This window comes from Pelodiscus sinensis, chromosome 22, assembly GCF_052426305.1.
Source record: "Pelodiscus sinensis isolate ZL-2025 chromosome 22, ASM5242630v1, whole genome shotgun sequence".
Lineage (NCBI taxonomy): Eukaryota > Metazoa > Chordata > Testudines > Trionychidae > Pelodiscus > Pelodiscus sinensis.
In genome coordinates, this window is record NC_143073.1 from 12052766 (window position 1) to 12075932 (window position 23167).

The 23167-nt window shown below is 55.9% G+C and overlaps 2 protein-coding genes across 2 annotated transcripts; both read right to left on the reverse strand.

Annotated features, from left to right (window-relative positions):
- Positions 1-1645: 1645 nt before the first annotated feature.
- Positions 1646-11064, reverse strand: UFC1 (ubiquitin-fold modifier conjugating enzyme 1). The gene is made up of 6 exons (XM_075907030.2): positions 10905-11064; positions 6817-6884; positions 4118-4181; positions 3405-3481; positions 2851-2941; positions 1646-2772 (listed from the first exon to the last, which is right to left on the reverse strand). Exons 1-6 carry the CDS (start codon positions 11025-11027, stop codon positions 2701-2703), a joined length of 495 nt encoding a protein of 164 aa, XP_075763145.1. The 5' UTR covers positions 11028-11064; the 3' UTR covers positions 1646-2700.
- Positions 11065-15404: 4340 nt separating this feature from the next.
- APOA2 (apolipoprotein A2) lies at positions 15405-18713 on the reverse strand. The gene is made up of 4 exons (XM_006115196.5): positions 18587-18713; positions 16795-16871; positions 16211-16352; positions 15405-15677 (listed from the first exon to the last, which is right to left on the reverse strand). Exons 2-4 carry the CDS (start codon positions 16844-16846, stop codon positions 15560-15562), a joined length of 312 nt encoding a protein of 103 aa, XP_006115258.1. The 5' UTR covers positions 16847-16871; positions 18587-18713; the 3' UTR covers positions 15405-15559.
- Positions 18714-23167: the final 4454 nt, after the last annotated feature.

The window sequence follows — 23167 nt, forward strand, 5'->3', positions numbered from 1 at the left end:
GCCTGGAATTTGATTGTTTCTCATAAAATGGAAAGGGAGCGGTCTGGCAGGAGGGACAGCTAGGGCACGTCTACAGCAGGGCAAAAGTCGAATTAAGATACACAACTTCAGCTATGTCAATTGTGTAGCTGAAATTGAAATAGCTTAATTCAGCTTTTGATGCTGTCTACACAGCAGGAAGTCGAAGGAAGAACACTCTAAATCTTGCCACCTGTCTACACTGGCCACGAGTACTTGCACAAGAACACTGATGTTCTGATGTATAAAATCAGTGCTTCTTGTGCAAATACTCTGACGCTCTCGCTCAGGGATAAGTCCTCTTGCGTAACTGTTCATGTGCAAGAGGCCAGTGTAGACAGGAAAGGTTAATTACTTGCGCAAGAAAGCCCGATGGCTAAAATGGCCATCGGAGCTTTCTTGCGCAAGAGAGCGTCTACACTGGCACAGATGCTTTTGCGCAAAAGCACATCTCTTGCACAAAGGCACATGCCAGTGTAGACGCTCTCTTGCGCAAATACTCTAACGCAAAAACTCGCGTTAAAAGTATCTGCGCTAAATCTTGCCAATATAGATGGAGCCACTTTATTATTTCGAAATATCAGTTATTCTGAAATAATGCTGCTGTGTAGACATACCATTATACTGCAGAATGACCATGGGGACAGCAAGGGCACGTCTACACAGCAGGGCTAAACTTGAAATAAGGTATGCAACTTGAGCTAGGCAAATTGCATAGCATAAGTCGAAATAGCTTATTTCAACTTTTGGCTTTGTCTACACAGCAGTTATTTTGAAAGAGAGCTCTCTTCCCCGACTTCCCTTACTCCTCGTACAATGAGGCTTACAGAAGTCGGCGTAAGAACCCTGTCATTTCGAATTTATTTCAAAATAACGGGCTTGCTGCATAGACATGCACTAGATTATTTCAGAAGAACTAATGTTATTCCAAAATAATGCTATGTAGACATGCCCCAAGGGGCCAGAATAGGGGACTGGGACAGCTCTAACCTCATTGGACCAGCAGCGGGCAGGGATGGAGAACAGGACAGCTATCTACTATACATTTCAGAGAGTTTGTCTGTGCATCTGCCTGTTCCCCACTTGGGGAACATTTACCCCTCCCCCAGCAGCACCTGCTGCAGCGGCCATAGAGAGATGCTTCTCATCTGGCCCCAAGCTGCTGTGGTGAGAGAGGACTGGATACTAAACTCCTCATCCCCAGCCCCACCCCAGAGTTATAAAAACAAAATGAACAAAGGGCCTGAGCAAGGCCAGATAAATCGTCTCGTATATATCGCTCTACCTCTGTGATTTCCACTCCATGTAGCTTACAAAGTGATTTTTACCCATGAGAACTTATGCCCAAATAAACGTAAGTATTTCTTCACACGATGCAGTCAACCTGTGGAACTCCTTGCTGTGGGATGTTGTGACAGCCAAAAGTGTAACTGAGTTTATGGAGGATATGTCCACGAATGGCTATTAGCTATGATCAGCCATGCAACAGTGTGCCTTGGACGCTCCTTGGATGCAACTGCCAGAAGCTGGAACAGGATTACAGGGGATGGACACTTGAAATTGTCATTCTATTAATTCCCTCTGAAGCAACTGGCACTGGCCACTAGCAGAAGACGGGATCCTGGGCTAGACCATTGGTTTTTATTTTGTGTTTATTAGGTGTATTACAGAAGCACTTAGGACCCTCAGGCACGGACCTCCCTCACCACACTAGCCCCTGCCAGACACCCCCTTGTGCAATTCTGTGCAGGTAAATGTTGTGGGGCCAGGGAGTTCTGGGGTCCCACAGGCTGGAGCGAGGGGGGTCACATCAAGCAAGGCTGGGCACAGAAAAGGCTGATCCGAGGGACACATGGACTTTACGCAGCAGCAACAGGTTAGAACTGTCGTCCTGTTGCTGCCACTGCTCATACACACTGGCACTAAGCAATGCTCCACCTGGCCAGGCACCGGTAAGGGGAGAGGGAGCCAACAGCTTGCTTTGGATTGCCCAATCTGGATCACAGGCCTTCCCCTACCCCTCCCAGCTAGGGGCACATCTCCCCAAACAAGTTCCTGAACAGGCTCCTGCTGAAGTTATGGAGGGCTCCAGCCAGGGGACATATCCTGGCCCCTGGATGGGAGAGGCCCAGGGCAGCACAGTGAGGGAGGGGTTGCTCGTATACCTTGCTTAGGGGAGTCCTACAGGAACAGGACAGCCTCCCACACAGGGGCCAGCCGGGCTCTGCATTGCTGGGGGGTGCCGCTGCAGCCTGGCTAGTGCTGCCCCCCCCCCCCCCACTGGTCCGGTGACTGGAAAACTGGTTCTGTGCCAAGCTGCCTGGTGAAGCAGGAGGGAGCAGGGAGCATGAGTGTTGCAGTTGGTGCAGCGGCAGTGGAGCAGAAGGCTGTCTGGAGCCTGGCACGAGCACAGCTAGCTCAACAGGACAAACCCCAGGCAAGGGCCCCCAGGCATGGCAGCAGCCAGGCCCGTCACAGGGTCAGTTTTTATTGGGGGGCTTGGGAGGGGGAGACCAGGCAGCTCCCCTGACAGGAAGTGGGCAGGGCTTACATGGAACACAAGCGGCCCAGCACAGTGGGTGCAGTGCCTGCACCGAGGGCAGGGCCGTGGGGCCAGCTGGCTGCCTGGGTCTGCGTGGAAGGATGACGTCTGAGTGCCGGAGCATTTGGAGCCCAGATCTCTCACTTCTCCTTGTGGTCGATGAGCCCCTTGGTGATCAGGTCCGGGATCTCCACTGCCAGCCATGGGCCCAGCTGCAAGGCAAAGAGCACAGGGCGGAGACCATGAGTGTACCTCAGACATAGCCCCACCCCCCACACAGAGAAACTCACCCCCAGAGCCATGAGATGGGCCAGCCCGAACTTGGGCACGTTCCTGGCCCACAGGGGCTTGAAGTGGTCAGTCAGGCAGATCTTCCCTCCCCTGCAAAGGACAAGAGAGATGTGAGGGCAGGGCTGCCCCATGGCTCCCCAAAGCACAAGGAGACATGGAGGGGAAACCGAGCCCAGAGCTTGGCCTAATGGGAGATACTGAGGCACTGCCACAGGGGCATCTGTCCCAGAGCAGAGCTGCAGCTCTCAGAGGCCTGGCCCCATCCCAACCCAAGGAATCTTCCTCTGCCTCAGCAGGACCCCTGGGGTGCCACTCAGACATGGCATCTCCTCCACTTCCTGTCCTGCATTGAGGGGCCACTTTCCTGTGCTCTGAGCTGTGTTCCACCCCAGAAGCGGCTGCATTTAGCAACACCCCAAACTCCTCCCACAGCCCATACACATCAGTGGGAGGGAAGAACCGATACAAACACAGGCCCACCAAAGCCCGGGATCTGACCCAGGAGCTCTGGTCCCGAGGGCCTGTGGAGAGTGGAGGCGGGAGCAAGCCTGACCTGTACATCTTGGCTGTTTTCCCATCCAGCTCTGGAATGGCGATTTCGGGGGCCGTGGACGGGTACGTGACGGGAATCTGCAAACCAACCAACCTGCTCAGTGATGCGCGTGGCCTTGCCAGCCCCCCCCCACCTCTGCCCCGTATGTGAACCCCAAGTTCCCACCTGAGGGCGGACGGGTCCCCCATTCAGCCATGCAGCTGGGAGCACTGGCTAGGCCCATTGTGTAGCTTCCTAGTGTGCTTGCATCCCAGAGACCGATGCAGAAGCTCATGGGGGGGGAGGGGGATACCCTAATTTGGGAGGCACAGAGCCCTCTGCTAGCCCCACGTTACACAAAGTTCGCAGACACAATCCCATTGGCCTGGCTGTGGCGCATCCCACTGCAAGCTCTGTATCAAGGGCACTCTGCTCTCAACCCCCAGCTTGCGCAATGGCTGGGCTGCGCTAGCCAAGCACAGGATTTCCTCCTGCTTGCTCTTGCCCCAGGGGCTGGGGGATTCTGTGCCCCTCCCCAGTTAGCATCCTTCTTGTGTTCCCTTTCCGGACCCCTCAATCCCATGGCCTAGTGATGCCGCGAAGCCAGCCACAGCCCGCGCCTGCCTGCTCCCGCCAGCATCACAGGGAGTGGAAGAGAAACAGCTCCATGGCCCAGCCTTGGAAAGGAGCAGGGGGCCCTCCCCTCCGAGATGCCCCCAGCCCGGGACACTCACATCGAACTCGAGGGCAAACTCATACTTGAGCAGGTCGTGGATGTACCAGCACTTCCCGAACCACCTGCAAGAGACAGACGGGGAGGAGGGGGGCTGCTCAGTCTGCTCAGCTTCACAAAGAGGCAGGGGAGGGGTGACAATCCCGGTCTGTACGTGGGGAACCGAGACCTGAGAGCTTGTCAGTGCCACAGATAAAGGTGCAAACAGACCCGACAGCTGGAAGCTGAAGTGTAACCGTGGGAGCGACTCCCCCAGGCAGTGGGGGATGGGCCATCCCTGGCCATGTCTGACTCGAGGGGCGTGTTTCTAAAAGCTCTGCTCTGGCTCACCCGGGAGTTCAGATGAGTTAGAGGGAACATTGATGGGGACTAATTCTTTCCATCCATGTATGGGGTAAATTTTGTTATGTGAACCAAGGCATGTGCAGATGTGTACCACCAATATATGTATATGCTGCTGTTGGTGGGCTTTGTGGGTGCTCTGCTAATCAGCTGGACGGCATTTGAAACTCTCCTGGGTGGCTGCCCAAGCGCTCAGCTTAGAGGGAACACTGGTCCCATCTGGCCTTATGGCCTATGACCCCAGCCAGCAGCACCGTGGGCTGCACCTGCCCTCTCCTCCCCACTCTGCTCCCACGGGAACAGGCCCCATATGCAGCTGGAAGGGAAGGAGAGTGGCTGGGTTAGAATCTGGGAGTCAGGACTTGTGGGTTCCAGTCCTGGCTCTGTCAGAGACCTGCTGTGTGACCAGACACATGTAGCTTCCCTGTTTACACAAGGGACCCCTGATCCTCTCTGGGGTGGGGAGATGCTATTAGCAGCTATAAACAGAGCCCTATGGAAACCAGCACCACGGCCCCTTACAACACCCAGCTGGAGTCAGCACAGGAGGCATTTCGGTATCTGGAAGAACACTGGCACCTGCAGGGACTGTGAGAAGCTGATCAGATTGCTAGCTCACCCGCTGGATAGGGAAGAAAACAAGCAGCGTAAAGGCTGAGCTGGGGGCAGGAAAGCAGCTGCACGTAACTGTTGCTATGTTGGGGTGTACCCAGGGCACAAAGAACAGTCAAGTTACCTGACAGAGGCACCTGCTAGACCATAATTCCCAAAGAGGGCTCCCCGGCAGGGCTTCCAGGGGCTGATGGTTGGAGAGGAGGAACTGGCTAGCAGGACAGCAAGGGAACGCTCCACGTTGCTGCTGCAGCCTGGTCCCGTTCCTGATGGCACTCACTCGGTCCAGGCTCCATCCTGTCAAACTAAGGAGTCCCTTTGCATGTGGGGCATTGTAGCTGACGGAGCAACACTGCAAGCCAAGGCCTCGCTGATGATGACACAGCCTGGGAGAGGAGGCTCAGGGCTTAGTGGCTGGTAGCAAGAGCGCACAGGGGCAGGGTCTGCAGAATCACTAACAGCTGGGCACCTCTCAGAGCACGCCGGAGTGGCATACAAGGGCACTGATGCTAGGGATGTTAATTAACTATTGGCGGTGTGTGTGTGTGCGTGTGCGCTCTGATCCCGACTCTGACCGTGTTGCATGCTCCAGCCCTGGCCCCACCGCAGGCAGGGTCCAGCTGGTCAGGCCAGTTAACCAGTTACCTTGTAAACAGGCTGATAAGCCACCTGCTTACCAGGTAACCGGTTAACCTCTTACATCCCTAAGTGATGCCCAGCCTATCCCCCCTCCATGAAGCCATTAGCTCCCCAATACCAACTCCAGCAGAACCTAATCCAACTGCTTGACACCACTGGAGCACAATAGGTGCTCTCAACGCTATTCCAGTGGGAGCAGCCAAATGGAGACTACATCTCCCAGCATGCAGTGCTCCATCTTGGCCCATGCAGTCAAGCCACAATGCCCACAGGCCCCTAGCTTCCAAAGGCCCCATTTTCCTGCTATGGAGGAAGGCAGCTGCAGTCTGTTGCCTTTGTATACACATTGCAGGTCGCCCTTGAGCTGCACACAGCCCAGGGATGCATAGGGACTGGAACCAGGGGTGCTACCACACCCCCAGCGTGAAGTGGTTTCAATTCCACACAGGATTTACAGTTTGGGTCAATGTCTCTCAGCGCCTCTGCAGGGGTCGGTGACATTTCAGAGCCTTGTGCTAAAGGAAGCCCAGTGCTGATTGGACCACTCATCACCATGCATTCTCTGTAACTGGAACATGTCCCTTATGCAGAGATCAGAAATGGCCCCAGGGACCAAGAGGGCTGAGATTATTATACTTTATTCCACCCAACGGATAGAACAGGGCACAGCCGAGGGGACCGGCAAAGAGGGAAAAGGGGCTAGTGGCCTTCCCTGCTCCTTGAGAATGGAGGGAGAGTTGGGGGAAGGGCAGGGTTCTGCGTGCTTGGCACAGCAAACCTTCAGGTCTCCTCAACACCAGAGAGGTAGCGTGATTAGGACAAGAAGGATGTGATGGGAGGGGGGTAACTTGTGAAGAATTCCCTTTCTTGTTCACGCCTCTAACTCCAGCAGCTATCAGAAAGCAAGGCCTGTTCGCCAGAGACTCAGCCTCCTCCTCCTCTTTCAGTGACTGGTCACAACAGTGCCTGGTGCAGAACCAAGGGCCTGGGACTTGGTATGCTCACAATTTCTTGAAGCGCAGGGAGCGGGCTGTCGCAGAAGAAGCCCATCAGAGAGACAAGAGGGCCTGGAGTCACACAAACACCTTGCGACCTGCCCATGCCTACCTTGTCCCTTCCTTGTTGGACTCCAGCCTGAACCAGTCGTTGTCAGCGTTTTTGTTGTTTTCCACATACTGGGAATGGAAAGAAAAAGGCAGTGAATGGACCAAGCCAGCTACAACATACGAGACAGAGAACCACATGAAATCAGAACCTGTGTTCTAGGGTTATAAAAGTATATAAAAATAGTAATTCTTCAAAAGTCTATCAGGTACACAGTTAGCCATTTTACCTGGGGATGTATGGGAGGAGGGAGGACATGATAAAAGTGAAGTAATGCACATTGGAAAAAATAATCCCAACTATACATGCAATATGATGTAACTAAATTAGTCTCCAACTACTCATTGTGGATAGTTGTCTAAAAACATCCGCTCAGTGTGCAGCAGCAGGCAAAAAGAATGTTGGGAATCATTGAAAAAGGGAGAGAGAATAAGACAGAGAATATCTTATTGCCGCTATATGAAACCATGGTAACAACCACATTTTGAATACTGCATACAGATGTGGCCGCCTCAGCTGAAAAAAGATATACTGGCATTGGAAAAGGTTCAGAAAAGGGCAACCAAAATTATTAGGTGTTTGGAACGGATCACATATGAAGAGAGATTAAAAAGACTTGGACTTTTCTGCTTAGAAAAGAGGAGACCGGGGAGGGAGGAGAGGGGGCGGGATATGATAGAGGTTTATAAAATCATGACTGGTGTGGAAAAAGTAAATAAGGAAAAGTTATTTACTTATTCCTACAATATAAGGACTAGGGGTCACCAAATGAAATTAATAGGAAGCAGGTTTAAAACAAAAGGAAGTTTTTCTTCATGCAATGCACAGTCAACCTGTGGAACTCCTTGACACAGGATGAGGTGAAGGCTAGGACTTTAACAGGGTTCAAAAAAGAGCTAGATAGATTCACGGAGGATAGATCCATCAATGGCTATTAACCAGCATGGGTTGGAATGGTGTAGTAGCCTCTGTTTGTCTGTAAATGGGTGACAGGAGAGGGATCATGTGAGGATAACCTGTTGTGTTCCCTCTCTCTGGGGTTTCTGATATTGGCCACTGTTGGCAGACAGGATATTGAGCTAGATGGACCTTTGGTCTGACCCCAATATGGCCATTCTAATGTTCTTAAGGATGGTGGAGGAGTGCCCCCACAACCGCTCCTGGAATGCCCCTTGCCAGCCCCATTCCCAGGGTGCTGGCTGCCCCGTGCTGCAGCTCTGCAGCCAGCAGGCTCCTGGCGCATCCCGGCTCTCAGCTGCCGACTCCACCAGCAGCATCCCAGCCGCCAGTCACCCACCTCGGCTTTGCTGCAGTTCGCCTCCTAGATTGCCCTACGTCCTGGCTGCTGCTATGACCTGGGGCTCTGCTGTTACTGGGTGCCATTAATTTACGGTATGCTTGGGAGCCCAGCATTCTTAATGTGGGCCACTGGACCCTACTAGGACTTTACTGTCAGCACTTCCCTAGACTTCCTGCCAAAATATCACCCCCGACCCATACTTTGATACTGTCCTTCAAGGTCTCTTCTACCACGTCTTTGTTTTCCCATGCAAAGTACTTCTCCCTCCCTCATACTATGGTATCCTTCAAGCTACTATCACATGTCCTGGGTAAAATACAGGATTAATACTGTGTCCCACCTGCTTGTGACACTTTGGCAACGTTCTTCACAGTTCAAAAACCATTTTAGGTTTTTAAATTTTTTTTGGTGATTACTGCTTCATAGAGAAGATGAAGCAATCAAAAAAGAGCAGCCTCTTCCCACCCCCACATGTTGCTGCCTCTGATAGGGTATGTCTACGCTTAGCCTCCCTAGTTCGAACTAGGGAGGCTAATGTAGGCATTCGAAGTTGCAAATGAAGCCCGGGATTTAAATATCCCAGGCTTTAATTGCATCTTCCCGTCTGGGCGCCATTTTTAAATCCCCTTAGTCCGAACTAACTGCCCTCAATCCACGAGGGATTTAAAAATGGCGCCCGGACGGGAAGATGCAAATAAAGCCTGGGATATTTAAATCCCGGGCTTCATTTGCAACTTTGAACTAGGGAGGCTAATGTAGGCATTCGAAGTTGCAAATGAAGCCCGGGATTTAAATATCCCAGGCTTTATTTGCATCTTCCCGTCCGGGCGCCATTTTTAAATCCCTCGTGGATTGAGGGCAGTTCGGACTAAGGGGATTTAAAAATGGCGCCCGGACGGGAAGATGCAATTAAAGCCTGGGATATTTAAATCCCGGGCTTCATTTGCAACTTCGAATGCCTACATTAGCCTCCCTAGTTCAAACTAGGGGGCTAGTGTAGACATATCCATACAGAGGTAGCAGTACGGGGGGAGAAAGAGAAGAGGGAGCCAGTACGCATAGGGAGCTTGTGTGTAACTGCTGAAATTTTCAGCAATTACAAGGTTAAACAAACATTTAACATTTCTAGTGGGAACCCCGGGTGATATGCGCAGGGCCAAGCTGGAATGCCGGGTGCACTGGGACGGGATGCTGGGCAGAAACAGTGTCCTAGGCCAGGCAGCAGCAGAGACCCATGCACGGGATCCCCACCCAGACACATCAGGATGCCAAGTGGCAGCAGGGACCCAAGATACATGGCTGACAGCTGGATGGGGATACTGTGGAAAGGGATGTTGGGCAGCATAAAGCCCCAAGTGTAATGGCAGCAGATCTCCGGCCTTGGGGCCACCAGCCCAAAGGAAGAAGGAACCCGGCTGTACTAGGATGCCTTGTGGCAACAGAGCCCCAAATGCGAAAGCAGAGGAACCCCTGGCACAGGGCTGGCAGTGGTACTCAGAGAAAGAGGCTAGTAGCTGGGAGCCAATGTGTACCAGGAGCCCTCCAGCTGCTGAGCCCATACTGTGGGGCCAGTGGCTAGGAAGTGGGGCTGGCACAGCCTGCAGCATAGGGCAGCAGACGGCTCCCAGGAGTGGGACAGAAGCCGGTGTGGGAGCCTAGCCAGCACCTGGAAGAACCCCTGCGATACAGATTGGAGGGACTCTTTCATCAATACCCCAGACAATAGTGACAGCAGAGCCCTGGGCAGCGAGGAGGAGGCCTTGATATGGAGCTGGTAGGTGGGGCCCTAGCAGTGTTTAACTGGTAAAAGAAATTGAAGTGCCTGTTCTCCAGAACTATGCAGATAACGGAGCTCTCTCTGGACACGCTGGCTGTGTAGCCAAGTTCCTCGCGAGGAAGAAAGATCTGTTGGTGCTGTGGTGAATGCCAGGTGCAAAAGCCATGCCACCAGCCCCACAAAACTGACACAGGGCTAGCTCAGAGCCACCAAAAGTGGACGCCATCAAGCCCTGAGGTACTGGCTGTGGGCCAGGCGTAGGGTCCTCGGGTACAGCTGCTGCATATGGGATGCCCCTTAGTACACAAGCCTGGCTGGGCACCGTGTGTGTGTGTGGAGGGAGGGGCAGGTGTGTGTGTGTGTGTGTGTGTGTGTGTGTGTGTGGAGGGAGGGGCAGGTGTGTGTGGAGGGAGGGGCAGGTGTGTGTGTGTGTGTGTGTGGAGGGAGGGGCAGGTGTGTGTGTGGAGGGAGGGGCAGGTGTGTGTGTGTGTGTGTGGAGGGGGGGCTGGTGTGTGTGTGTGGAGGGAGGGGCAGGTGTGTGTGTGTGTGTGTGTGTGTGTGGAGGGAGGGGCAGGTGTGTGTGTGGCTGGTTTCCAGGTGACGTGTCCTTTGAGCGACACTAACTGGGGTGTCAGAGCAGGGCAAATGGCCGGGGCATCCCGATGCACCTCCAGGGGACATGCTTTGCCCTGGGAACCAGATATGGCCCCCACGTCCCTGCGCTGGGGCGGGGGGGGGGCAGTCCCGGGTCCCCTACAGAGGTGGGGAAGGAGGAAGCCCCGGGGGGCCCATTTGGGTGAGACACTCTCTGGCCACCGCCTGGGAACGGCGACGTCAGCCCGAAAGGAGCGCGTGCTCCCCCCGGGGGGGCCCCGCCAGGGTACCAGCTGGCCCAAAGGGGGCCGTTCCCCCCTCCCCCAGCAGAGACCCCAACAGCAGACCGCTAACAGGAAGCGGTTTCCGCCCGGCCCCGTGGCCGGTGTGACACCCTTTCCGGAAGCGGAAGAGCCTGACCTTGATGAGCGCCTGGTATTCCTCCTTCAACCGCTGCACCCACAGCTCCCGGTCCCGGGGCCCCGCGTTCGTCTTCAGCAGCGGCAGCTCCGCCACCACCCGCCGGGTGGCTTCGTCCGCCATCTTTACTGGGGCGGGGCGGGGGAGGGGAGACCGGAAGTGTTCTCACAACGAGGCTCGGTAGAGCCGCCACTGTTTCCTGATAGCACCGGAAGTAACCGCGTGCACAGGCTGGATGGACCTGCCATCTTTGTTGATGGCAAGGATGCGAGGGCGGGGCTAAGGAAATTCTAACCAATCATTGCTGAGCTTGCGGGTGTCCCCACGCTCCATGCGGCTCCTGTGACACGTGGTCACATGGGCCTTGGGAGAAGCTGTTGTGGCATCAAAGTAGCCCCTGTGTCACACACTACACACCAGTGCTATGTCTACACTGGCAGCTTCTTGTGCAAGGGTTCTCGTGCAAGAAAACATCCACACTACCATGGCAGTGTGGACGCTCTCTTGCGCAAGAAAGCTCTGGTGGCCATTTTAGCCATAAGGGTTTCTTGCACAAGAAACCCCTGCCAAGTGTCCACACTGCCTGCTTGCGCAAGAGCTCCTGCACAAGAGGGCTTACACCTGTTAAAAAAGAGCATAGCTCTTGCACAAGAAGCCCTCTCTTACCACGCCGTACTGTAAATTTCCTTGCACAAGAGCGGGCGGGCAGTGTGGACACTGCGGATTCTTGCGCGAGAACAGGCATACTTGCGCAAGAGGCTGTGAGTGTAGACATAGCCCAAGGGTGGGCAACTACAAACAGTGGGTGGCTACATGACTGGCCCTCCTTTACTTCAGTGGGCTGCAGCAACCCAGGGCCCACTGGGGCTCCACCTGTGCCCCCCCAGCTGCCCCCGTCCCCCATGTGCCTTTCACTGGGGCACCGGAGACCTGCACTTACCTGCTCCTCCCCCTCCTTCCCAGCACTAAATTTCCCAGTTAACATCACTCAAAGGACAGGTCACCTGGAAACCAGCAACTTCCCCCTCCCACCCACGGTGCCCAACCAGACCTGTGCACTAAGGGGTACCCCAAAGGCAGCAGCTGTACCTAGGGACCCAGCACCTGCCCCATGGCCAATACCTCAGCTGTTCATGGCCCCTTCTAGGCTCTGGGAGAGAGTGAGGAGCAGGGACAGAGTGTGAATTAGGTGATTTGGGGCTCCTCTGAAAGTGCTGGGAGGGAGGGGCAGGAATAGGAAGTATGGGGCTCCGGTGCCCCAGTCTGTGAGAGGCATGTGGAGGAGGGCAGCAGACACCGGGTCCATGGACCACAGGTTGCCCACCACTGCTACACACTATTGTAGTGATCTTTGTACTGAATGTGCCTTGTGAGGTGCCATTTGAAAACTAAACATCATCTTAGCCAAAAGGCTGAGAAGTGATTATCACACTGATCATCAATATTCTTTAGGGTTGCCTGGTGTCTGATAAAAAAAAAAAACTTTGGTCCCCTGTTTTTTTTCCTCACCATGTTTGATATTTTTTGTGCAACTATCTGGCAACCCTAATTTTCTTGTGTGATGTATGTACGCAGTGGGTAGTAAGAGTTATGGATATATGCTAGAATTATGGCTAAAATGTGTTTAAACCAGGAGAAGTTGGTAATCAGGGCTGCAGTAGACAGAGAAATGTATTGTGCCCACCTGGGAGTTTTTCCTAAGTACTTTCAAAGACAATGACAATGGATTAATGAATAACATAAACAGACCCATCAAGCTGGCAAGAGGGGGAGGGGGAGGAGACAGCATGGTATCTGCACCCAGCAGAAAAGAGACGCTTGTCTAGGTTTTATTTGTCAAAGGATCCATTACAAAAGTTTATGGGTCTATAAAGATGGGGGATGAAGGGAGAGGGTTGAATCTCAAATGATAAGCAATTGGATACGCAATGATACTGTGTTGTAGAAGCATATAGTGCATATAATGAAGTCTTTTCTGAAAGCCAATAACATGCTGGCAATTACTACCATTGTGAAATATCTGTAGTAAACGCCATAGGAGGAAAGACGGATACCTAATGATACTGTGTTTTCAAGTCTGGGGCCAAACCCTGGTTTGGAAGGCTTTGCTGGAAAAGAGGTAGAAATGTAGCCGTGTTAGTCTGGTGCAGCTGAAACAAAAAACAGGACTGTGTAGCACTTTAAAGACTAACAAGATGGTTTAATAGGTGATGAGCTTTCGTGGGTATATATGGTTGTGACAGTTTTCTTCCACTATTTGATCTGAGGAAGTGGGTCTGGCCCACGAAAGCTCATCACCTAATAAACCATCTTGTTAGTCTTTAAAGTGCTACACAGTCTTGTCTTGCTGGAAAAGAGACATTTTTAGGGTGAGTTTATAAAAAGTTTGTGCTGAGGATTTTAGTGTCAGAATTAGCTAAGCCTTTTTTGTTACTTTTAGTTGTAATCTACTTTGCTCTGCCTGTTCTCACTTATTACTACTTAAATCCCACTACTTGTACTTAATAAAATCACTTTTATTTTCTATCAAGCCCAGTGTAAATAATTGTTACCTGAGGTGGCAATCGGTGGGTACATTCCCCCTTTCATTGTTAAAGAGGGCTTATCCAAGTAATTCATTGCGGGTTTTGATCCCGTTTGGAGAGTGGTATCCTGGGAAGCTGGGCCCTAAATTGCCTTTTCCTTGTACAGTGAAAAGATTCAGTGTCTGTACAGCTTCTCAGGGTGGCATTGATCTCAGCTTGGTGTCTTGACTGGGGGAGACCAGGGAGCTGGCCCAGCAGGACAGGATGGTGAGGAGCATCAGAGAGTGGAAAGGCGAGTAGCAGTGGCCGTGTCAGCTCTCCAGGAAGCCCCCACAAGGGTGTTCTATGACCTCACTCTGTCACAGTGGCACGAGGAGACAGGAGGGAATGTCACAACTATTTACCCCTCTCCTATTTTAATTAAACATGGTGGACTCGAAGCAGTGGCACCTTGTTAACATACAGGGGGGCAGGAAGCCAGCATGAGGTCAGCCTGCATCTTGAAACAAGCTCATTGAACTTAGAAAGATGTAAGCAAGGGTGGAAGCCATCTTTGGCATTCATCATTAGATTAAGACAAACAAGGAACTCTTACAAGTGGAGAAAGAGGGGTTCTCCAAGGGGAGTGTTTAAAGTCTCTGGAATCTTAATATTGGTGAGAAACTACTGGGAACCAAGTCTATCTTGCTAGAATAAGTTTTAGACTTTTAGATACTTGTTCATTTTTATTTGCTTGTAACTCCTTATAACTTCACTCCTTTTATTTGGCATCATGTAACCGATGTCCTATTGTTCATATATTTGTTTTATTTTTACTACAAGTTATTGCAGTGCTGAAGATAAAGAGGAAGATGTAGTGACCAGTGTTCCCTGTGCATTGAACATTTGGGCTGCTGCCCAGGAGAAATTCAGATATGTTTCTAATAGTGGTGCACATCTGCACATGCCTCGGTGCACATAACATTTATTCCACACATAGATGAAAAAAATTAGAAGGAACATTGGTAATGAGCCCAGTTAAACTAACATGCAGGTGGGTTTTGTGTCTTTACTAGAACAACGGAGCCATATATTTCTCTGAATGGTCCAGGAGAGGGGAGGACATTACAGAGCACACAGGACTACGGGGGTGTTGGGGTCCCCTTGCTGGGTGTAGCTAGGCTGGCAGAAGCCAGAGTGGGGTTGTAGATAGGCTGCTGGGGTCAGAGGAGCTGATCCAGGGCTGCCTTGCTTACAGATGCTTGCGGGGTGGCCTGCACGCTGCTTGGCTGGCTGTGTGTCCTAGGTTGGGAGCTCCCGCAGCAAAGCAATATGCAGCATCCAGGCTCGCAGAACAAGTGACGACACTGCCCGTCACTGGTCTGAATTGCCCCCAAACTCCATCACAGGTGTTTAAGCAACAGGGTGTTGTATAAGGGGCCAGACCTGAGTGGACAGGGGCCATGTGGTTGCAGCTCTCAGGAGCTGATGGTAGACAGATTTGTGCCCCAGGGTGCGCTCACCCTTGAGGCAGGGGCAGTGCCTGGACTTTGTTCAGCCTGAGAGGTGGGGCTAAAACTTTAGGGACTCAGAGACTGGATCCCTTCACAGTAAACCAGTGAGTGGCCAAGAGGGGACACAGCAACAGCTGTGATGCAGGTGGGGAACCTCTCCATTGTTCTGTATGGGGGAGGGGAGGGGAAGAGAAACGGGGCCCTCCATTGTTCTCTGTGGAGGGGGAAGACTCTCCATTGTTCTCCCTGGGGCCGCTGAGCACTTTGGTCCTTTCCAAGGGTCCTGCCACTAGAAGGCAATATAGCCACACAGCTGAGGAGGCCAGCCCCCTCCAGCGGGAGGCAGTGTCGGACACACCTCTGCCCACACGCTTAGAGCTCCAAACACACCTGCATCGCACACACCTTGCACACCTGCCCAACCAGCCACCTGTTCACACTCACGTTCCGCTCTGGGCTTTGCATCACAGGTGACACCGTGAGAAGTCTCATCAGATTTATTGCTCCTGGGACCCTGGCCCAGCCCGCCAGGAGATTTCACCAGCTCGGTTGTGCCACAATCGGCCCACGCGTCTCCTCTTCTCACTGGTGTGGGGAGTGCCCAGCCCTGCTCGGCTGCTGGGAGCTGGCCACTCACTCACTGCTTTGCAGCCTTTTTCCCAGTCTCTATCAGCTGGTTGATGAGCTCCATGAATTCAGTGTGCATTCGCTTGGCAATAGGGGCAAGCTGCTCGTTGGCCTGATCCAGGTAAGTCCTAGGGGGAAAGACACCCAGTTCCTCAGAGACAAGCGGGACTTGGCTGGGGAAGGGAAGATACAGCAGCCAGAGCCCTCCCTGCCTACTGGGCTCGGCGACTGCACTCTACACCCTATGCGGCAGCTAAGGCCCAGAGCCGGCCTGTGTCCTGCCCAGGCTCATGCAAGACTCCGTGGCTCAGACCAGGCTGTGCATGGTGGATTGGGCTGGAAATGGTCCTCCCTGCAGCCTGGGACTCTGCTCCTGTGACTTTTCTCTCCTTCCAGCCCCACCTGCCCTGCCTTGCTACTAAGGGCTGGGGTCACACGTCAGACGCTCTGCAGCAGGGGCCGGGGCCATCTGATCTCTCATGCACCCGGCACCACAGCACCTACGTTCTGAGGCTCCTCAGCTATATGCGCCCGTGCACCCAGCGGACTCTCCGTTCAGCGCTCCCCACTGCCCTCTCTCCCTCCAGTTCACTCCCCACCCGTGGCAGTACCCTGTCCACATGCACTCCTCCCCCCACACACTCCAGACTGCAGCCCATACTTCGCCTGGTTCTTTATCTCCTCCATCTTCTCCTTCTCCGGCAGCTGCTTTCTCATATACTCAGTCACAGTCTGGTAATACTGGGAGAGGACTTCGGTAAGGGTGGGGCTGGCTTCTTGTGCTTCGCGCTTCACCACAGCACCTGGGGGACCCGGAGAGATGAGTTAGGGCGCTGTCTTGTGCAAAGGCAGAGGGGCTGGGGGGATCCATCAGCCCCATGGAGTCCAGGAGGTGAGCTATTACCCCCATGGGGAATGCGGGAGGGGGTACACCCTGAGCCCCAGGGGGAAGGGGTCCATAGAATGTGCTCATCATCCTGTGCTAGGCCACAGCTCCTCCCCCAACTGGGAACAGAACCCCAGGACTCCCCTGTCTACCCTCTAACCTAGCCCCTCCCTCACTAAAGAGGCTGGCACTGGGTGGCGAGGAGGCATGATCAGGAGTATGCAGGGAACAGCCTCTCCCACCAGCAAATCCGGCTCCTGCCAAGCACAGAATAGCGGGGGGGTACCCCACCATGAACCAGGGTCCAGCGTGGATGGATCATGTTGAGGGGGGCTGGTTGGCCCCAGCAAGACTCTTACCTTCCAGGTGGTACGCGCAGAGCAGCACTACAGCCAAGACTAACACCTTCATCGTGACAAGCACTGCACCCTGGGATCTGCAGGGCAGAGGGGGAATCAGCCACTGCCTCCACCCTTGTGTCCCGGGCTCACCAGCCAGGCCCCCCAGGGAGGTGGCTAGTGACTCCTTGGACAAGGAGATGGGCTAAGGGAGCCCTGGAGGGCTGTGCATGGGGGGAGGCGCATCCCTTCTGGGGAAGGGGCAGGAAGGCAGGCTGACAGCGCAGGTGCTGTGCCGTGCGAGGCGGAGGGGGATGGGGGACGCTGACAGCGGGGTGGTATCTGCAGGAGCAGGCCGTGCACAGGGGGACTCCGCTGCTAAGCGCTGTGGGGCTGGAGATCAAGCTGCTGTGCATGACGCTGCCCCCCCCCCCCCCGGTGGCACTCAGCTCGGCTGGACCTTGGGGGACCCCACACAGCCGATCCCTGCCCCCCCACTCGCCTAGGCTGAGTCCCTGGATCTCCACACAGGCTCAACAGGGAGATGGGGGAGAAAAGATGGGGCAGTCCCAGAGACAAGGGCCCATCCGCCTCCGGGGGCAGGAAATGGTTATGGGCATAGTAGGGGCTGCCTAATAGCCCAGCTCCCCATCTGTACCCAGGGGGGACAGCAGCCTGCCGGGGGGGGGAGCAGGCTGTGACATGGGGGTGCTGGGCCAGAGCCCTAGCCCCGCTGATGCCCCCAAGGGGGACTGGACACATTCCTGGATCCCCCCCCCCACCACGGGGTGCTTCCAGGCAATTGCTCTTTATAAAATAAATTACACCTCCCTCTCCTGCACTGCCATCCTGCCCAGCCATGGTGGGGGGGGGGGTCAGCATAGAGCTGGGGAGCCCCCACAACACGGGTGCTAGACCCAGGGTGCTAAGCAGCCTCCGGGAGAGGGAGGCAAAAGGCTACATGCCCTGAGGTCAGTGCCAGCAGCCCGGGCACAGCATGGAGCTGGTGGGGGGGGGCATGGTGGGGGGGAAATGATTTGGGGTTCAACAGATCAAAAGACACTAGGAAGAGGAAGGAAATAATCCAGGGGTCTGTGAGGTGGAGCGTAGGGCTCCTAGCCCCCTGCTTCCCTGCTCTGTTCTGCCCTGCTACATCCCCAGGCACCCCACCCCTGCACCCTCTGTCCTGCTCAGCCCTGCTGTGCCGTGTTTCTGGCATCCCACACTTGCACCCCATTTCTCAGCTCCCTGCTGTCCCCCTCTCATCCTCCACCAGCCTTTGGAACCCCCCACCCCGTGTTTCCATCTCCCCTTGGCTGCCAGAGGGCAGGGAGGGCTCCCACAGGGGATGTCTCTGACTCGTGGTCCCCTGGGTGCCACCGACAAGATGGGGGAGTTTCCCTGGCATACACCTGGGGAGCCCTTGGCAGCTGTAGCAGTGCGGCTGTGGGTGGCGGGGGCAGAGGATCGGAGTCACCTGGGAGGCCTAGAGAGGGGCACGGGCAGCTCTTGCTGTTGTGGGGCAGAAGTGGCACCGCGAGGCACCGTCCGCCCATCCAATGCAATTCGGGGGCAGGATCAGAGCCCGAGTCCTGGGGCAGACGCCCTCACGCCCATGAGCCAGCTCGGCTGTCCCCAGGAAGACAAGACGGGCGGGGGGGGGGGGAGGGGCAGCTCTTAAACTCCCCCGGGAGGGCAAATCTCAGTTTAAAAAAATCCAGTGTTAATTAGAAATCTCAATCGATCTCCTTGTCTCTGTGCACCACCCTTGCCCTCCCCCCCAGCCCGCAGATAGACCTGGCGGGCTGCTCACCTGAGGCCTGGCTGGAAGCTCGTAAGGAAGAGAGGGTGTCCTGCCCCTGGACTGGGGCTGCGGGTGCTTATATCTCCTGTCCTGTGGGGCCAGCCCGCACTACCCACCCATTGGTCCCATGGCTGGGGGCCTCGCTGCTGGGCTGGGGAGGGGAATGTGCTGATATGGGGCTGTACGATTGCTACCTGGCAAATCCCTGGTAAACAGGCCGAGGCTAAAGGTTGCATCGTGGGCTGAGCTGGCCAGAGCTGGGGTTCGCAGCAGTGCACCGTGCACAAGGCCATCGGGATAAACACCATTGTCACCAGGCAGTGGCTAGGGTCTGCAGGGTGGTCCTGCGATGGGCACTGCAGCAGCGTGCTCTGTCCCTTTAAAGGGCAGTGGCACCTGGGGCCAGTGGCCACTGTCCCACTTAATCCCCCATTTAGGGCAATGTGTGTTTGGGGGAGTGGCTGGGGAACGGGCCAAGGGGGTTAGAACCTGGCTGTGGAGTGACCCTAGGAGAAGGGAGCCTCCAGGAAGCATGGCTGCAGCCTTGGTGTGGGCAGAACTGGGGCAGCAGAGGGACTGTGGAAACCTGGCGCCCCGGAAGGGTTTATGCTGGGAGAGGGCGGGCAAAGGAGGTGGTATCTATAGACTTGAAAAATTGGGCTCCAGCAGGCCTGGGCGGTGGTGACACCATGGCTTGGGGAGGCAAGCCCCCCCCACCCCACTGCCCACCAGAGCCCATGCTGCTCCCGCCCATGTGGCTGTTGGCCCCTGCCCCTTCCCTGCCCCAGGGTAGCGCCCCCAACCACCCCCCGGCCCCAGAGCTCCAGAAAGCCGGTGGGCAGCAGCCCCAGGCACAGAGCTCCAAAGAGTTGGCGGGTGATGCGGCCCCAGTCTCCCCTGGCCCTGGAGCTCCAGAGAGCTGGCCAGCGGGCATAGCACAGGGCTGGGGCTGCATCACCCGCACCTCTGACCAGCCAGGCCCTCCCTGACCCAAGCCACCTGCCCTAGCCCTGAACGGCCAGAGTGGCCCTAGTGCTGGGAAGACAGGCAGCGCGCACCCCCCCAAACTGTCTGCTCCGGCCTCTGATATCACAACAGCAGGCTGGGGGAGTGGTTCTGGGGGACTCCGGTGGAGCACGGGCAGGGCCAAAGGAAGCAGTTTGGGAAGGCAATGCCTTCTCCTGCCTAGGATACCTACCACCTGTGCTGGCAGGGGAATATGCAGGGAAGGGAGCTGCGAAGGAGAGGCAGGGGAGGAGCAAGGCAGGGGCTTGCCAGGCTGTGCCACAAGGGGCGTGCCGTGGGGTGGCCCCCTCTCCCCTGGCCTTGTCCCTTCCCCCTGAGCTCCGACATGAGGAAAGGTTTCCGCTGCAGGGAGTCAGCGTTGAGCACAGCCCTGGACGTGTCTGACCAAGAGTGAGCTCTGACCTCACCGTAAAATGGAGCAAGTGTCAGGCTTCTGGGCAGGTCACTGCGGGAATCAGGAAGGAATCTCCAACCTGCCCCCGGGGGCAGCACTGTACACCTGGCCAGTGTGCGCAGTGCTGGGGGAGGAATTGGCCATCACGGGGAAGAGCCCCACACGCTGGAGCAGATGGGCTGTCCCAGGAAGCAGAAGGGACAGGCTAATGGGTCCCAGGGCTCTGGGCTGAACAGATGGGACTTGCCACTGTCTCCTGTTCCCCTGTGCCTGGTGGGCCTGGACTGGGCAAGTGACTCAGCCTTGCCTGCCATGCGCCCCACAGGTGTAGCATGAACCCCTGCCCGTGTGGGGGTGCACAGGCCAGACAGCCTGCTGGGGCCTCAATCCAGGAAGGAGCTCAGAACCAGCCTCTCTCCCTGCCCCCCACTAGCATCTCTCACCAGAGCCCATGGGGCCTGCCAGCTCCTAGGGCGACTGGCCACTTGCTATCAGAAAGGGTCCCAGTGCTTGGAGGGGGGGGATAGGGCTGGACCCCCCCAGGGAATGTCTGATTTATCGGGCTGTGGCTGCTGGAGGGTGGGGAGAGCTGGAGCTTTGTTAGCTGCCCTGGAGCCCTGCAGGGAAAAGCCAGGGTGTAGGCTGAGGACGGGGGGAAAACCCTCCTGGCTCCCTGCACCCTGCCAACCCCTGCTCTCCCCCAGAGCTGTCTTGTCTGGGCTAGTCCAGCCCACGCTCACCGCCTGTGAGCCCAGGGGCAGTTCTGAGCTGCAGGGTGAAGGCCAGTGTGGTCTAATCTTATCACTCACTGACCGTTAACCTCCAACGTCAGCATGAGTCAACGGTGGGGGGTGGCAAATGGCCCCATGGGACATTCCAGGTTAAGCTGAGCGGTGCGGGGGCCATGCTGTCCTCCGAGGAGCTCAAAGCCTTTCAGCAGCATTTTCTTATCAGTCCCCCTGGGGAAACTGAGGCACGAAGGTGCGGCACAATCTGCCCAAGAGAGCCAGGAGCAGCATTCCCCTTCCTGTGTCTGGCCACTGCACAGAGGCCCCTTTCCTCCCCGGTGCAGTCGGTAGCGAGGGAGAGCAGCTGTAAGGGTTGCCTCTCTCCAACAGAGCTCCTTGGGCAGCAGCAGCAGAAAGTGGTTCTCTGTCTCTCATGTGGCGGGTCCCTGGAGCCGGCCCAGAACTAGGGGCCCTATGGCTTCCCCAGCCTCGGGCCCATGGGGAGACGGGGCTTTGGGGCAGCCAGCAGCGGGGCTAGCAAATCGCTGAGCAGGGCAGCTCTCACTCTCCCATGTGCCAGGGCAGCCCCGAGGGGGAGTGAGCAACCCCCTAGCCAGGGTCGAGGGACTTGGGCTGGGGCAGGGCTCATTTGGTGTGGGGGCTGGGAGGGAATGGCCTAGTCTGTCAGCCCCTCCCTGTGTAGGGCTGGCTGTGCTTCTGCTGCTGGCCTGGCTTGGCGGGCAGCACTAGGGCGCAGGGAGAGCCCGCCATGCCACTGGCAGACAGCCGCACCGCCGCCAACCCAAAGGTGTTTGAACTTGTGATGATCATGTGTTTGAGTGTCTGCCTGGGTTGGCTCCAACGTTGCCAGGACGAGTGGGCACTTTGGGGGGGAGGTGCCCCCCACGCAGATCAGGCGACATCAGTGTGAAGCTGGAGTCACCCTGCTGGTGCTGACACAGCTCCTGGGGGTTCCCCCAGCTGTAACTGAGAGCAGAGGCAGGCCAGGCTCCCGGCCAGGCCCAGAGGACATGTGTAGACAGCCCCCTGGGAGACCCTCGCTGCAGTGTCTGGTGCTCCTCACAGGGCAGCCTGGGATCCTCTGTGGGGGGCCCCATCACGCTCCTCATCCCTCTGCTCCAGCCATTTGTCCAGACTGCTGGAGGGAACGTCCGCTGCGCTCTCGCCTCCATGATGCATCTTCCTTGCTCTGGTTTTAAGGCATTGCCAATGGAAATCATGGGTGGGGGGAAACCTGCAGCTCGCTCCTTGTGTACAGAGGAGTCCCAGTCAAAGAAAGAGAGTGCAGCCGGCCCAGCGAGAGTTCCCCAGATCGTGAGTGCCAGCAATCCCTGATTTAACCCCTGGCCTTTAACCCAAGCATTGCCATGGGGACGGGTTTGGCATCCCATACAGAATGTGGCCACAAACAGCTCTGTTCCATGCTCTGTGTTGGCACAGACCCTCTCCCAGGCCTTTGGGTCAGCGCCACCTTCCAACACAGCCGGGCCTAGCCCACCAAAACGTGGCCCAGACAGGCGTCCCCTAAAGCCCCGAGGTGTCTAGGGCTGAGTTCGGGTTCACCCCGTTTCCCACAGTCCAGCACAAACCAGCCTGATGAGATGCCCCCCCCCCGCCCCCCAAGGGCCGTGTGGGTGCTCCCCTATCTGGCTGCTACACCCCAAGGGCAGCCCCGGGGCAGCCCTTTGCTAGGCTCCTTCCCCACAGCTGGGAACACACCCAGGACACGAGGCCACAGGCACTAAGAGGGTGCAAGGGGGCAGACCCTGCTGGGCTCCTGGCCCCAAGCCAGTTAATGTGAGGGCAGCGCAGAGATCCTCTCCGGCTCCCTCCCCCTCGACTTAGTCGCTGTTTGTTTTACTCTGTTTCCAGGAAAGCCCTGTGTTGACAGCAGGGAGGCAGCTGACAGTGATGCTGGCCAAGGAGGGGGCCCCTCTCCACCTGGGTCACAGGGTGCAGAGGGCTCCTCCTCTTTCAGTGGGATGGGGGCTGGACTCCTCCCACTGGTGGCAGCCAGGCCTCTTTATGCAGGGTGGCAGAGGGAATCAGTAACATGCATGGCCAGGACCTGCAGTGGGAGCACCTAGGCCCTGGGATCGGTGGGTCACGGGAGGGGGTGACTAAAGAGTTGGTGCGGATAGAAAACAGGTCCCCCCCTTTCCCTTGCTGATGTATGTCACCCTACAACCTCCCCTGCACCCCAGTTCATCCACTCGTTCATTCAGCACCCAGCTCCCCAAAATACGGGGCAGGAACCTGCAGCTGCTCAGACCCATCGCTGGGAAGCCCTAACCCCATGGATTCTCTTCTTCCTTGACATCGTTAGCTCATGGTTGGAGGGTATCAGCGACTCCACCAGAGGTTAGAGGTCTAGGCCTGGAGGGGCGGGGTGAGGTTCTGTGGCCTGTAATGTGCAGCAGG